Source organism: Emys orbicularis, chromosome 19 (assembly GCF_028017835.1).
Source record: "Emys orbicularis isolate rEmyOrb1 chromosome 19, rEmyOrb1.hap1, whole genome shotgun sequence".
NCBI classification, from domain to species: Eukaryota; Metazoa; Chordata; order Testudines; family Emydidae; genus Emys; species Emys orbicularis.
In genome coordinates this window covers 2,775,967-2,792,369 of record NC_088701.1, presented here as the reverse complement: position 1 = coordinate 2,792,369, position 16,403 = coordinate 2,775,967, and the positions used below count along the sequence as shown (strand labels likewise).

At 54.6% G+C, this 16,403-nt stretch overlaps 1 protein-coding gene across 1 annotated transcript in view; it reads right to left on the bottom strand.

Moving 5' to 3' along the window:
• Positions 1-16,403, bottom strand: part of CACNA1A (calcium voltage-gated channel subunit alpha1 A) — a 191,364-nt gene that overhangs the window by 96,157 nt on the left and 78,804 nt on the right. The window contains exons 5-7 of the mRNA XM_065419170.1: positions 6,987-7,078; positions 5,973-6,125; positions 3,883-4,070 (exon numbers count right to left, since the gene is read on the bottom strand). Of these exons, the coding sequence (XP_065275242.1) occupies positions 3,883-4,070; positions 5,973-6,125; positions 6,987-7,078 (433 nt within the window). The remainder of the gene's footprint in view (positions 1-3,882; positions 4,071-5,972; positions 6,126-6,986; positions 7,079-16,403) is intronic.

Sequence of the window (16,403 nt, the reverse complement as noted above, 5' to 3'; positions counted from 1 at the left end):
GGGGCAGCAGGCGCTGGACGGTGGTAAGACAATTGTATGCGATGCACACGTTTTCTGCTCCCCTCCTTTGCAAGAGGCCGGAAAGAAATGAGTCGCTGGTTAATTATCCAGGGCTCCTTTCAAATCTAGCACAAAAGGCACATGAGGAAGACGAAAAGGAGGGGGGTTAAGAGGAAGCAATTACCCACGAGGCCGGGAGTTCGTGGGACGGTCCAGAGCGATTGGGTTGTCGGTGACAGAATATGTCATAAGGGCTTGTTCCACTGATGGATTGGCTCAACTGAACTCCCCCCCGCTCAAGCTGCTGAATCATGGGGGGTTCCGGGTCTCAGGCACCCCCTGATGGGCTGTTTTATCTCCTAATCACAGGGGCAAACACATCGGTGCACAGCTGATGGGGAAGTTGCATTTACTCCTATGACCGTTGCTCTATCAGCCATATGAGCTGGCTTGTGGGCATCTGGGTCATTGCTGTGAGGCAGAAGGTGGGCTGGAGGCTTGGGAGATTGTAATTAAGGTGCATCACCCCCCAAGGGCCTTGAATTGTAAAGCAATTAATGACCCCACCTCTGGGGGAGGTAAGTGGAGACCATACCCAATATGGGGAAACTGAGGCACAAAGAGCAGCAGTGTGATTTTCCCAATACCCAAGGGGAAGTCTGTGCTCAGGATAGAAGCCAGGCGAGCTCGCTGGAGCAATAACTCATTAACTCTCCCCCCCCGGAGAATATCCACAGCATAGCATCTTCCCTCCCATGCTCATGCCCCTATCACTGGGGGAACCCAGCTTTGGGGGCGAGAGAGGACATAGGCACGCAGCTGCTAGGAACTGGGCTCAGACCCACTTAATTAATTTCACATAGGGACCAATGGTAGCGCACCTCAGCCACTAGTGAATGGAGCTGAATTCAAACCAAGGCCTTAGAAGGGAAAGGCCACAATATCCCATCCCCCAGCCTCCTGACCCAGCCATGCCGGGCACTAGATTGGAGCTGCTCCATCTAGCTGGGAAAGGCCTGGTGAACCGTTCCCCAGCCAGCCAGTCCCACTGCCATGGGGCCAGTCTGGAGGTGCACCCCCAGAAGGGAAAGGGCCAGGGACACATTCCCTGCCCCAGGGCCAGCTTGGAAGCAGGAGAGAAAAGGCTCCATAGTGGAACCTGAGTAGAGCCTCTGCCCTGGCTGTGAATCCCATCCCCTGCGCACCTGCACAGCAGTCAGTGCACACCCACGCAAAGCCCTGGTCCAGAGGCCAGCATAGGTGCTGGAGCAGAGCCCTGCGTGGGACTAGTCTTCAATCCTGCTCCCGCTATTATGGCAGCAGGTCCTGTGGGATCCCCGTCCTACTGCAGGGCTCCATTCTGGAGCTCCTCCTGCTCCCACTGCTTCTGGAAGGTCAGCTCTCGCCAAGAGGACTGGCGCAAAGCAGATCCTAAACCACCACCAGTTTGGAGGGGCTGACAACGGCTGACTCACGGAGCAATGCTGGCTGCTACAAATCCACTTGGAAGCCTTTGGGGACTAGAGAGAGATGCAGGCGGCGCTGCTCCCGCTGCGGTGGGCCTGGGACACGAGGTCTCTCTCCTGCATTAGTGTGATTAGCTCATGGAACTAGGAATAATTTATGTTTACATTGCGCTTTCCATCCCCAAGTGCTTCATGGTCTCTAGAGAAGGATCTGCCACCCACCACCAAAATGCAGCTACCTCTGCGGGGGAGCACGGCAGCTGTTTAACAACCCACACCAACACTGCATGGCAGTTTTTGGCAGAAAGCAAAGCCGAATCCTGTGTCACACACAGATTTCAAGGGAGGGCTTGGGGAGGCCAAATGGAATTTGAGCAGGACCCTGGGGCTAAGGCAGCTACTCTTGGGGACAGAGCCGTGGGATTCCAGTGATCTCACTAGAGTGTTTTATCCAAAAGGCAGATGCTGTGGGCGTACAGCTTCCCTCCCAAGCAAAGCATTGAGCTCAACAGCCCTTAACCGACAGGAGAAGTGCCCCCTTCTGGATCATCAAGGCAATTTCCCGCTGCACCCTGGGCTTTCCTTCCTGGTCTCCTCCCAGAACTAACTGGCCAGGTCACCATTCAAAGCACCTCTCGTCCTATTCAGTCTCATAACCAGACAGCTAAACTCAAGAACCCCCAGCCAGGCTAATGCACCACAGGGCTGTCCTTGCACACACCAGACATACTCAGACACCTACACACTTTAGTGGTAACACACACAGACATATTACAGCCATGCTACCATAACCCAGCACTTACACAGTTGCAAATTAACACACCTACTTTTCCACAGCGCTCCCTCCACAGGTTCTCTCAACAGTCCTGCACTGCCACTCACACACTACAGGGCCATGCTCACTAATGAACTCCCCTCTTGCAAGCTAACACACTCAGCCACACTGGAACAGGGGCACCCCCTCCAGAGCACCCCTCATGGCATGGGACAGCTCTCCAGTAACTGCTGCTTTTAGCTGAGCCCTACGTCCCAGGACTTCCTCCCTGGAGGCCCTTTATCCTAGCAAGTTCCTACTGCCTCCCCTGCCAAGGAACTCCCTACTTTCTACCCGGGGCCAACCTGTCTCCCAGAGAGAGAATTCCCTGGAACTCGGTTTGCTCAGCCCTTTTTAGGAGACCCAGGTGTTCTCAGGTAACCCATCCCATTAGCCCCACCCTCTCAGGCTGCAAGGCAACTAATTATGACACAGGTAGGACTGGTCCTGTCACCCTCTCTCTCTCACTCACACACACATCCCTGTCACCTTCCCCAGCAATCCAGCGCCCCCTGGCTGTGCATCTGGCACCTTTTCCCTATATACCACCACCAGGCAGGCCCAGCTTCATCCCCTATTCTCCAACTGCCACAAGGCCTACGGGCTCCAGGCCAGGCACCGCCCTCTCTCTTTTTCTCTTCCTCTGTCTCTCTCCCCTTCTCCCCCCGCCCCCCCCATCTCTGTGGAGCACTTCATCCTTCTCCCTGACTCAGCAGAACGCCCCAGCTCATTAATTCTGCACACATGGCCAGCCGCGTGCCTGGCCTCTTGGTAGTAAGGACCCCACTGCACTTTGGATCAGGGACAAAATGCTGAGAGAGAAGCAGCCTGTCAGCATCCTGGAAGCAGGCTCCCCTTAGGCTGGGCACTGCTGCCTGGCGGCTTCATAACTGCAGTCCGGGAGAAGCCACGAACCTCCCTCTGGAGTCTGGACACATGTCAGCCACAAGATGCCTCTTGGTCCCAGCGCCAGGGCTGCTGGGGGGCTGGCTGCCTTGGGCTGATGGTTATTGGCCCAGCTGAGAATATGCCCCAGTTGATTCAGGGCTCACGAACAGCCAGGTCTGTTCTGGTCTCACTCACGTAACTCAGAGCTGAGAAACGGGTTGTTTTGGCCAAGAAGATTTGTGCCTCTCTCTAGGGGTTGCAGTGATTCTACAGGGCAGGGGCAGGGGCAGGGCCAGGCAGGCACAGGAGAGCCAGTGTCCATATTTGGTGGATTCAATGGCCCTGCAGTATAGAGATGACACCCGTGCCAGGTGGGTGCGGTGACCCTGCAGTACAGAGTCAGTGTGGGTAGCAGGCAGATCAAAATGCTTTACAACCATTCATTAACAAACTCACCCTGTGAGATCATCACCCCCATTTTACAGATGGGAAAACTGAGGCCAAACTGTAAATCAGCTGCAGACTCAGGAAGAGAACACAACAGTCCTGATTCTCAGCGTTACGCTCACACCGCTAAGCACAGCTTCTTTGTCCAAGTAATGAAAAGCAATCTATGCAGGGAACCCCCTACCCCTCATGCATTGCCTGCCCTGCCCCCCAGATGCCAGGCAGTGACGGCCTTAGAGCCCAGGGCTGCTGCAGGCAGAGACTCACATAATAAAGGAGTTCGGTCCACCCTTCCATGGTGATACACTGGAAGACAGTCAGCACAGCAAACAGGATGTTATCGAACTGCGTGATCCCGTAATTCGGGCCTTCCCAGTACTCACGGCATTCGGTCCCATTGGGGCACATGCGGGCTGGTTCTTCTGTCCCACATGGAACATCGACCTTGATTTCGCCTGCAGGGCGGGAAAAGAAAAAGGACTGATATCCCGATGGCAGCCCTGCAAAAGTCAGGTAACCCCATGGCTGGCGGGTAACCTCGCGTCACAGAGCTAATCCGAGGGCTGGTGGGTAACCCCACAGAAGCCAAGGGCTTCTCCCTACATGGCCCCTTGCGCTTGTCAAAGAGCTGATGTAGTAACGCTACCAAGCCCTTCCCGAATCCTTTCGCTGGAAGACCCCAATGTGGGGCACAGGAATTGCGTGCAAAGAGAAAGCAGCTGACGTTCAGGAGCCTGGCATCCAAGGAGCCAGCCTGGTCTCTAAAAGGGAGGGGGAATGGACAGAACCCCTGTCGCAAGGTATCAGGAAGGAGCCCTGAACCTGCTCCTGCTGGAGTCAGTGGCAGCAGGACTGGGCCCTGTGCTCCACGGGGAAGGAAGCGTTGGGGTACCTGGTCATCCCCACACATGCCATGCCATGCAGCCCTCCTGTGTACAGCGCTGGCAAGCTCCCTCCTCAGGAGCCGAGCGTCAGGATCCCAGACACACTCCCTCTCTGAAGGGGACTGGGGCCCCCACGCTCCAGACCCTTCCCCTCCTATTTCTCTGACCCTCGGCTTAGGGTGACCAGATGTCCCGATTTTATAGGGACACTCCTGATATTTGGGACTTTATCTTATATAGGTGCCTATTACTCCCACCCCCCGTCCTGATTTTTCACACTTGCTGTCTGGTCACTCTACCTCGGCACCACAGCATCTGAACATCTTATAGTCATCCCTTGACCTACTAGCCACCACCCTGGGGTATTACCCCATTGCACAGATGGGGAGCAGAGGCACAAATGACTTGCCCAGTTACACAGGGAGGCCATGGTTAAGCCAGGAACTGGATCGGGGTCTCCTGGATCCTGGTCCAGCATCTCTTCTTCTACACCCAAAGCAGGGAAGGTCCCTCTCTACAGTGCCTTAGGGAGACCCCTCCTGGGACCCTGAGCTGAGGTCCAGCCCCTGACTCCCAGACCCCCTGTCCTGGCGCAGGGAGGGGCACTGAGTGCTGGTTCCCTCCAGCTCGGTAGCCGGGATTTGCAAATACAAATCAGAGCCACCTCTCTCGTGTCTGCTGGGAGAGTCAGACCCTGCAGGTGCTTCCTCCGTCCCCCTCTCCTTCCCTCCCCCAACCCCCTTCTCGATGACATGGCCGCGTTGCAGAAATAGCTCTCCCTCAATTAACACCATCTCCGTCAGGGGAGACAAATAATTAGGCCATTCCATATTGAGCGCAGGCCAGGGGCCCAGGGAGGAGCGGGAAAGAGAATAGTGGGGATGATAGGCAGATTCCAGCCCCACACCCTGAGACACTTGGCCAGGGAAGGTGCTGTCACCCTTTGGCTGGGTTGCTGCCCACAAGGCCGGTGCCGGGTTCATACCGCCCTCTCTCACACACAACAAGGACTGGGATTTTCCAGCTGAGGCGCTTCAAGCCATTTACAGATGTTCCTTCATCTAGCCTTGATCCATGTCAACATGACCTCCACATGGTAGAGGGGGAAACTGAGGCACAGAGAGGGGAAGTGACTTGCCTGAGGCCACACACCAGGTCAGTGCCAATGCTTGGACTCGAACCCAGATGTCCTGGCTCTCTGTTCGCTGCTCTAGTCCTTAGACCATTTTCCCTCTAAGAGTTGGGAGTAGAACCGCCAAGTCTCAAACATCCTGCTCTATGCCCAACCCCCTCCGAGAGCGGGGATTAGAACCCAGGTGTCCTAGCTCCCAGACCCCTGCTAGACAAACATTCCTCCCTATGTGGAACCAGCATGCAAGTAAAGGGAGCTTGTGCTGGCAATTCCCTGCGTCACTCACCTACGGGACCCCCGATCCGAACGCAGGGGACAGGGGATGCGGGCACTGGACCTACCTGTCACCGAGTCAAAGCAGGTGGTGTGAAATTTTCCCATATAAAATTCTAATCCTATGATTGCAAAAATAAGGATTGCAAAAAACAAGAGTAGGCCAATTTGTAGCAGAGGTATCATAGCCTTCATGATGGACTTCAGAACAACTTGTAAACCTGGGGCGGAAGAGAGGGAGACAGGGTGTCAGACGGCAGCTCCCACAGCAAAGGCAGGACCCTGGAATTCTGGGGCCCCGGAGCAGCGAGGAGAGAGTCCCTCACTGCACAGTTGTGTGGGGACCACACCAAAGACCCTGTGCACCCAAACCAGGAGGGCAGTAGATCCGTTAGTTAGATTGGAAACTCTCTGGCCAGGCTTATCTTTTTGTTCTGTGTTTGTACAGCACAATGGAGGCGCTACCATAATATACCTAATAGACGTACCGCACCCAGCACAATGGGGTCCTCTCCATGACCAGGGCTCCTACACACTGTCACAATCAAGCATCACAGAAGGGGTCATCCCCTTCTAGGCAGCACTGGGGAGACACCCCCCACTCCCACCCCCCGCAAGTGGGGCCATTTGGTTTTGGACTCTTAGGTCCCTGACTAATGTTTGCAGACTGAGAAATGCTTCAGAGACCAGCAGCAGCCACTCTCTGAACACACAAGGTCAGACAAGCTCTTCTAAAACCTTTCTCTGCAGCAGCTCCTGCCAGATCCCAGCTTCAGTATGAGAGTACAGGGCAGCCGTTGGGAGCTGGGTCCCATTGGGGGATGACAGAGCCCAGGGCTGGGAGCTGGGTCCCATGGGGAGGTGACAGGGCCTGGGGTTAGGTGCTGGGTCCCATAGGGAGGTGGCAGGGCCTGAGGTTGGGTACCGGGGCTCACTGGGGTATAACAAGCCCAGGGTTGGGTGCTGGGTCCCATAGGGAGGTAACAGGGCCTGGGGTTGGGTGCTGGGTCCCATGAGGAGGTGGCAGGGACCTTTGGCTGGATCCCAGGTCCCATGGGGAGCACACGGACTAACTCACTTACTTGGGATCCCCGACACCAGCTTTAGCGGCCGGAGCACACGAACTGCCCGCAGTGTTCGCAGGTCAAAGTCGGAGCCGACTTTCGCCAAGATGCTGCAAGAGATGAAGGGGAGAGAGACAAAATAAGGGGCGTGCTGGGAAGTGAGGCCACCTGCCCTGAGAGGGGAAAGCTCCCCTCTGAGAGGAACATTGTAATTTTGCCACATGAGGGGGGAAGAAAGGCATGTGGGGATGGGGCTACAGTGGGACCTGGTGGAAAGAAGGGGTTGGGCAGCCAAGACCCTCAGGGTCAAATTCTACCCTCACATAAGCAAGTCAACAGAGCTGGGAACAGAGCCCAGGAGACCTGACTCCCAACTCCCCCTGATCAGACCACTAGCTTTCACGCCTCTCCCCGAGCCAGGGAGAGAACCCAGGAGTCCTGCTGTTACCAGCTAAAGTGAAGGGCGCCTGCTTGATGAAAAATAAAATCATCATCATCTACTTATTTCTTGAGCACATTCCTTCCACGGATCCCAAACTGCTTCCAGCAGAGGAACACGCAGGGATAACTTGCTCAGCACCGAGGGGCGCAGCAGCTGGTTAACAGCGCAGGGCAGTACCGCACAGCTGCTCCGGAAGTGAATGATCCAATCTCCATGTGAAAACCCAGGGGGAGTGGAAGGAGGCAGAATGCAATTATCTGTCTTGACATTTGGCCAGAATATTGGAGCTAACGCCCCAACTCTTAGGAAAAGTGCCACAGGATCCCAGGAGCAAAAGCTGACAGAAGCTTGATTTCATGTCATCCACGAAGGGGGCCATCCTGCATCACCTCAGTCCCACTGGGAATGTCACTCTACTCCCTGGCACCACGCGAAGGCAGTGGGGGCAGCGCTGACTGACTGGGAAGAGCGCTCCCCCATCTCAGCCCCTGGGTTTTCCTTGGAGGTTTTCCAGGCCTGCATATACCTAGCCTGTGAATTCAGACAGGATCATAGCGCAGATGGCCTCAGTGGTTATAACCAGCCCGGTTATAACACACAAACCTGTTCAGACCGTAGCACTGAGCATTTCAGATCAGACCCATAACTGGTTTCATCAGCCCGGTATCTAGACTAACAGGCATTAACTCCAGTGACCTGGCCATATTCCAAGTCAGATTTTGCTTCCTTAAAATGCTTCCCTGCAGTTTCAGTCGGATACAGGATTCTCCATTACCGCCTGACCTAAACTCTTGAGTAGCGTTGCTGTGTGGGTGTTAGCAGCAGCCACCTTCTACCCTAGAAGTGGCTGCATTTCAGTGCTGGGTGAGCCATCCCAGTACAGTGTTGCGGTGAGGCTGTTAAACAGCTGCTGCTTTCACCCCACCCAGAAGTGGCTGCACTTCGAAGGAAAGTGAATTGTTCCATATTTAGATCTCTTGGGATGAAAATGGCTCTGGAAATGGGAGTTAATCTAGCTCTGTGTTTGTCTCTTTCTTATGATAATTAAAAGCTGAATCACAGGGGTTCAATAAGTAACTCTGCCTACAAAGCTTTTATTCCTCCTGGCTACGAGACATGAATCAGCAAAAGGCACAACTACAGAGAGAGGGGCGTGGGTGAGAAAAGGATAGATCCACACACTTCCAGCCCTCTACACAATGGGCCGTAGTTCAGAGACACTGCCGCCTGGGCTCCCATTGCCAGCGCCAGCTTTAGACCTTGGTGGATGCAGGAAGGGAAGGGGATGCTGGGATAGGGACCCCCGGCATGAGGGTTACAAAGGATTTGGGGGCACATTTGGGGGGTTATGCCCTCATTTCAGACACTTCTCTGCTGCCCAGGTGCAAGCTCCTGTCCCAGATACCCCTGCACTGTTACACACCCAGCACACACCCCTGCTGCCCCGTCATACCCCAGTGCCTCCGATCCAAACCCTGCCTGACTGTCCCTTCCTTCCTGCGGGCCCATCAGTCATTCATGGGCCTTAGTGCCGCTCCTGAAAACACCTGCCCAGATATGAAACGTTTGCTGTCCTTGCAGCTCACCAAGGGTTTGGAACACCAGTGCGCTAACCTGGGGACATTCCCCCCAACATCTCCCCACCAAAGCTTTAGGGTCCAGATCCGCTGGGAGGCAGATCATGATCAGCTCGAGGGTTGCTCATGTCTAGAACCAGGCCTCTTTTAAACACATCCCGAAGAGATTAAAACTGTGTCACAAGCCTCCTGTGGCAGTGTGGTACTCAGATTTGGTTCACAGATGAGAAAATGCACTCCTCTAGGATGCCGTATCAGTGTGGTTGTGTGTCTGGCATTCACGCTCTAGGGTGCCGTATCCATGTAGTTGTGTGTCTGGCATTCGCGCTCTAGGGTGCCGTATCCGTGTAGTTGTGTGTCTGGCATTCGCGCTCTAGGGTGCCGTATCCGTGTAGTTGTGTGTCTGGCATTCGCGCTCTAGGGTGCCGTATCCGTGTAGTTGTGTGTCTGGCATTCGCGCTCTAGGGTGCCGTATCCGTGTAGTTGTGTGTCTGGCATTCGCGCTCTAGGGTGCCGTATCCGTGTAGTTGTGTGTCTGACATTCGCGCTCTAGGGTGCCGTATTTGTGTGGTTGCGTGGCTGGCGCTCGCGCTCTAGGATGCCGTATCTGTGTGGTTGTGTGATTGGCGCTCGCGCTCTAGGATGCCGTATTTGTGTGGTTGTGTGTCTGGCGCTCGCACTCTAGGATGCCGTATCTGTGTGGTTGTGTGGCTAGTGCTCGCGCTCTAGGATGCCGTATCTGTGTGGTTGCGTGGCTGGCGCTCGCGCTCTAGGATGCCGTATCTGTGTGGTTGTGTGGCTGGCGCTCGTGCTCTAGGATGCAGTATCTGTGTGGTGGTATGGCTGGCGCTCACGCTCTAGGATGCCGTATCTGTGTGGTTGTGTGGCTGGCGCTCGCGCTCTAGGATGCCGTATCCGTGTGGTTGTGTGGCTGGCGCTCGCGCTCTAGGATGCCGTACCTGTGTGGTGGTATGGCTGGCGCTCGCGCTCTAGGATGCCATATCCGTGTGGTTGCGTGGCTGGCGCTCGCGCTCTAGGATGCCGTATCTGTGTGGTTGTGTGGCTGGCGCTTGTGCTCTAGGATGCCGTATTTGTGTGGTTGTGTGGCTGGCGCTTGCGCTCTAGGATGCTGTATCCGTGTGGATGTGTGTCTGGCGCTCGCGCTCTAGGATGCCGTATCCGTGTGGTTGTGTGGCTGGCGCTCACGCTCTAGGGTGCCGTATCCGTGTGGTTGTGTGGCTGGTGCTCGCGCTCTAGGGTGCCGTATCCGTGTGGTTCTGTGTCTGGCGCTAGCGCTCTAGGATGCCGTATCCGTGTGGTTGTGTGGCTGGCGCTCGCGCTCTAGGATGCCGTATCCGTGTGGTTGTGTGTCTGGCGTTCGCGCTCTAGGATGCCGTATCCGTGTGGCTGTGTGGCTGGCGCTCGCGCTCTAGGATGCCGTATCCGTGTGGTTGCGTGGCTGGCGCTCGCGCTCTAGGATGCCGTATCTGTGTGGTTGTGTGGCTGGCGCTCGCGCTCTAGGATGCCGTATCTGTGTGGTGGTATGGCTGGCGCTCCTGCTCTAGGATGCCGTATCTGTGTGGTTGTGTGGCTGGCGCTCGCGCTCTGGGATGCCGTATCTGTGTGGTTGTGTGGCTGGCGCTCGCGCTCTGGGATGCCATATCTGTGTGGTTGTATGGCTGGCGCTCGCGCTCTAGGATGCCGTATCCGTGTGGTTGCGTGGCTGGCGCTCGCGCTCTAGGATGCCGTATCTGGGTGGTTGTGTGGCTGGCGCTCGTGCTCTAGGATGCCGTATTTGTGTGGTTGTGTGGCTGGCGCTCGCGCTCTAGGATGCCGTATCTGTGTGGTGGTATGGCTGGCGCTCCTGCTCTAGGATGCCGTATCTGTGTGGTTGTGTGGCTGGCGCTCGAGCTCTGGGATGCCGTATCTGTGTGGTTGTGTGGCTGGCCCTCGCGCTCTAGGATGCCGTATCTGTGTGGTTGTGTGGCTGGCGCTCGCGCTCTAGGACGCCGTATCTGTGTGGTGGTGTGGCTGGCGCTCGCGCTCTAGGATGCCGTACCTGTGTGGTGGTATGGCTGGCGCTCGCGCTCTAGGATGCCGTATCTGTGTGGTTGTGCTGTTGGGTGATGTTTGCAGCCTGAGGGGTGGCTGTACCTGCCTTGTGCAGCCCTGTTTCCATTGGTCCCAGTTCCGTGAAACGCTGCCCCATCCAGCCCAGCCCTAACCAGGGTCTGACTCTGCAGCAACTCCACTGAGCTCAATGGCCTCGCTCCTGCTTTACACCCGAGCAGAGTCAGACCCAACAATCCCTGCAGCTTCCACTCTAAAATCAAGCTGCTGCCTGCTGTGTGGCTGGCCGACCAAGCGGTGGCGCCTGCCCACAGTGGCACAGCCCTCAAAGCCAGCAGGAGACAGAGGCAGGTTAGATTCAGGAACTGACAGGCGCTTCCCACGGGCTTCTGCATTTTGCTATTTTTAATTACAGAATTAGCAAGGCCACCACGGCCTTTGATGCCTTTACATACGATCGTCAGGACTGTATTTATAGAAGCGTTGCACGTTGATGTTAACAGCTTCTCCCATAAAAGCATCGGGGGTGAAGCTGCTCTCACCTCCCTGGAGCTGGGAAGGAAAAGGTGGCAGGATGCATTCAGAAGGGGACAGCAAGATGATGGCACCCTGGGGAAGTATGAAAATCTTCCCTGCAGCAGGGATCCAGGGTAATCCTAGCTCGCCGTCCTTCCAACCCAAAGAACATAATCGGATATACAGAGTATATGCCAGGATCACCGAAATGCAGCCTCCTCTGGGGTGGGGCATAGTAGCTGTTTAAAAGCTGCGCAATAATGGTCTACTGGAATATCAGTGCTGAAATGTAGCCACCTCTGGGGTGGGGCACAGCAGCTGTTTGACAATGCATAGCAATACTACAAAGGATTTGCTCATCAAATGACGAAATGCAGCCATTTTTGGGAATGGAGGCGACATGACCATTTAACTGGGTTACGCAATAGTTTTGTCACTCTGCCTAAGCATTTCTAATTGGACCATCACCATGAATGGGGCTGTGAAATGAATGGGATTACCACATCTAACTGCAGCAGAGGGACACAATGGAAGTACTGGTGAGTCAGGATCTGGCTGGGACTTCACACTTAGCACCTCCATCAGGAGCTTTAATAGACACACATAGTCAAGACCTTGGTTGGTACGTCTCATTCTATGGATAGCAACACGCTGGACCACTGTGGTCAAACCCCCTGAAACACATCACTCCCTGCCTCACCCTTAGCTGTCTCCCATCCACCCTACAGACCCAGCATGATGCTACTTCGCTCACAAGCAATGCTAGGGTCACAGCACAAGTGGTATCACAGGATTATTAAGAAAAAGTGAAAACAGGTGTAGGGGATCGACTGAAACATTGTCCAAACAAGACAGCATCACGCAAAAGCAGCTAGAAGCAGCCAATTCTCCATCGCTCAGCACCTTTAATCAAGACTGGATGTCTTTCTAAAACATACCCCCTAGTTCAAACAGGAATGGGTTCTCTGGCCTGTGTGCCGCAGAAAATCAGACTCGATAATCAGAACGGTCCCTTCCGGCCCTCAAATGTATGAAATAAGGCTTCATAGCAGGACCCTGCTGTTTCTTCTGTGGGGTCTAGATCTGGGGTGTGGGTTTTAAGAACAGGTTAGACCAACACAGGTCAGGGGTGGTCTAGATATTCTTAAACCTGTCCCAGTGTGGGGGGAGGGACTACATGACCTCATGGGGTCCCTTCCATACCTATATTTCTTTAATTCAAGTCCAACCCCAGTGCGAAGTAAATCTGATCCTTAACATCATATGTATTATAATCCAAGGTGTTTGTAGCCGGGGGAGAAGGATTTTCAGCCTGACAGTGGCCATTTGGTCTGTTCTTGTCGATTGTACTGATTGAATGGTGCCAAAATCTCCACGGCCTGATTCTCCTCTCACTTAGGGCCGTCAGAAGTTAATCACACACGCACCATTGTCCCCGACCCTCTCTGGCCAAAGGGATCCAAGGGCCCACTAGGTGTACTGAGCCGAGGGGGGTGGGAACCGGAGCATCTTAGAAGGCCAGGTGGAAGTCCAGAGCCTGACTGGAGGGGTGAGGAGGCCATGAGAATGGAGAGCCATTGGGGTGGGTCTAACAGGAGCCGTAGGACACTATCTGCTGAAATAGGGACTTTTAGGGTATGTATACGCTGCAGCTGGGAAGGTGGCTCCTTGCCTGGGCAGACAGCCGTGCCCTAGCTCTGCTCAAGATACCACACTAAAAACAGCAGTGTGGACGCTGTGTCGTGGGCAACAACTTGGGCTAGCCACCGGAGTCCACGCCCACCCGAGCCTTCCCCCATGCTGCAACATCTGCACTTCACTTGTCAGATGTGCGTTTGAGCAGGGCGAGTGCAGGTCTTTCTCCCCGGGCTGGGAGGCACGCGCCCAGCCCCAGTGTAGACGTCTCTGGCAGGGAATCAAAGCCAGCTGGGACAAAGGGCTGTCCAGTCGAACCGCCCCTGGCTCTGTGGCCAATAGAAAGCGAAAGCTGGGCCACCCTCACCAAGACCTCTTTCAGGAGGGCCCTGTCACAAACCCGAGAGACAGAGTCCCCGGGACCAATGGCTTGACTGGGCCTTGCTGGAGAGGGCGATGGGGTTGGACTCCCACAGATAGTGGGATTCTCATACCCTGGGAGGACACCAAGACTTCTGTGTATAATGTTCTTCCTGGGCACTTTGGGGTGGGGGCATGCCTTATAAGCATCTTCAGGATTTCTCATAGGAAGAAATAGAACCCAAGCGTCTTGACCCACAGGCCTCTGCTCTAACCACTACAGACGCTCCCCGACTTACGCAAGCGTTCCGTTGCGGAACGCCGTGCGTAACTCGAATTTTGCGTAAGTCAGAAACGTATACCCGACAATTACGCAACAACAACAACAACAACAACAAAACCACACTCCTATTTCTAGCTTATGGAACTTTTTCCGTAAGTGCAGATTTGCATAAGTTGGGTTTGCATAACCCGGGGGGGGCATCTGTAGCCCCTCCCAGAGCTGGGAATAGAACCCAGGAGTCCTGACACCTAGTCCCTGCTCTAACCACAAGAGCCCATTCTCTCCCCCACCATCATTGAGGTAGCCGGGAGTAGCTATGCTGCCTGCTGCTTATCCTGTCTCTGTCATGCCAGAGGGTCTCTTCCCATTTACCAGATCTCCATAGCAACTGGCCATTTCCCATTCACACAGTCTCCAGGGTTACCTTCCTGTGCTCATTCATGCCTGTTGCCTTGGTGACAAGCCCCATCTCATTGACACAATCAGCAGCCTGTGTGTGTGATGGGTGGCGGAAAATGTGCCTTCCCTGGAACCCCGGGGCAGATGGTGGAATGAAGGGGGAGAGGCCTGGGAGAGGAGAGCGCTACCATTGCCGGTATCGTTCAGTGATGGCACTCCCCTGCTACCTCTCCCCAGCTAAGGACAGGGGAGTACCGCCACTCCTTGGAGGGGAGGCCATTAAGGATCTGCCTCCATACGGATGCTCTCCTCCCTGGGTGAGCGCCGCTCCCAATGCGGGGGTGCAGTGCTGCTCGCAGCTCTGTGTTCTCAAGCTGCTACACCAAAGTCCTGACCAGTTGTGGTCATTAAAGATGCTTCTCAAGTGTCTGGCTGTTAACCCGGCCGGCCAGTTCCCCTCTGTCTCTCCACAATTCCATGTGCTACTTCAACTGCATACAGGATCCTCCTTCACTTCCTGTCCCAAAGAAACAACAGTTCAAATGCCAACTGCAGAGTAGTGGTCTCGTCTTTAGTGTTTGCATACAACTCTAGGCAACAGATTTTTCTACCCAAATCCTCTCTCTCTATCTATCCATCCCTACACATCCACCCCACCCCGCAGTTATAATCTCTCTCTCTAATCCGCTGTAGTTTACATTTTTACATAGCACAAATCATCAGAGTATCTAGGCTCCCAATTCTGTCCTGGTTGCTCTTACCACAGTCTTGTTGGAGCTATCTAAGAGGGATGATGACAGGGCATGTGAGCAGCACGGATGTTGTTTCAGAAACACAGCTCTCTGCAAGAGTGGGGGTCTGTGACAGCCCCTCAGCTTGGTGTCAAGAGGATACATTCTCCATGGAGCAGAGCCCCCAGGCCAACCTGATCGGTTTGTTGGAGGGACCTTGTGTGACACCAGACGAGTTACAGCTTTGTGATGTTCATGGGTGAAAAGGGGAGCAGGATTTGGCCTGTGTGTGTGACCCCGCATGGCAGGTGTGCGCAGCACCAGTGCAGGTACAAATATGTAGGGCAGCAGGCATGAAAGGGTGTGTGGGTGTGTACACACAGTGAGGCAGGTGTGCAGGGGTATATGGACAATGTGCCCAATGTGAATACAGTGCAGCACAAGCGTGAGGGCACGTGGAATTGTGCCCAGTGTGGAGATGGCAGGAGTGGAAAGCTAAGTGGACATGGCATTGCGTACGGATGTAGTGCATGCGGTGGGAGCGGGGACGTCATGCCCAACATGAAGGCACTGTGCTTTGTACAAACACACTGTGGAAGGTGTTGGAGGGCAGGTGGTGTCGTGCCCAGTGTGCGTACAGCGTGGCAGGGACACAAAGGTATGTGTGAACACAGCGCTATGAAGGGCCCTGCCAGGAGTTGGTGTCAAATATTGTTTCATGTTTTCATATAGAGACATGCTCTACGTCGGGTGCTGGGAAAGGGGCAGCGTGGGGGGAGGTTGCGTGCTGACGTGTGGGCATGCGCTCTGTGTGACTGGGTGTAGGGAGTTTGCTCTGGAGGTCAGATTTTCAAAAGCTCTGCTCCCAGCAGCTCCATTTTCCAAACAGTCCAGCACCCAACGTGCACCTAAGAGGTGGGACTCAACAGAGACATTTATAAGTTGTCTACATGGGAGCAGAGCAGGGCCACCTTCTTCCACTGCAAGGGCAGGAGCTGTAGCTTCCTGTGTGTTCAGACAACACCTGGCGTAACACCCCCGATCGAGAGAACCTGCGCTCTACTGCAAACTGAAAGTGCAGGAATACTGATGAGCATATAAACCTTGTGTGCCTGTGTGTGTGAGTGCACAAGTGTGTGTGAAATGTGTGTGCATTCTGGGAGCTTGTGTGTGTGTGTGTGTGTATACACTCCATGTCCTTGTGTGTGTGCATGTGTGTGTCTGCACGCGTGTGAACTCCATGTGTCTGTGTGTGTGCATGTGTGTGTCTGCACACGTGTGAACTCCATGTGTCTGTGTGTGTGCATGTGTGTGTCTGCACGCGTGTGAACTCCATGTGTCTGTGTGTGTGTATGTGTGTGTCTGCACACATGTGAACTGCATGTGTCTGTGTGTGTGCATGTGTGTCTGCACATGTGTGAA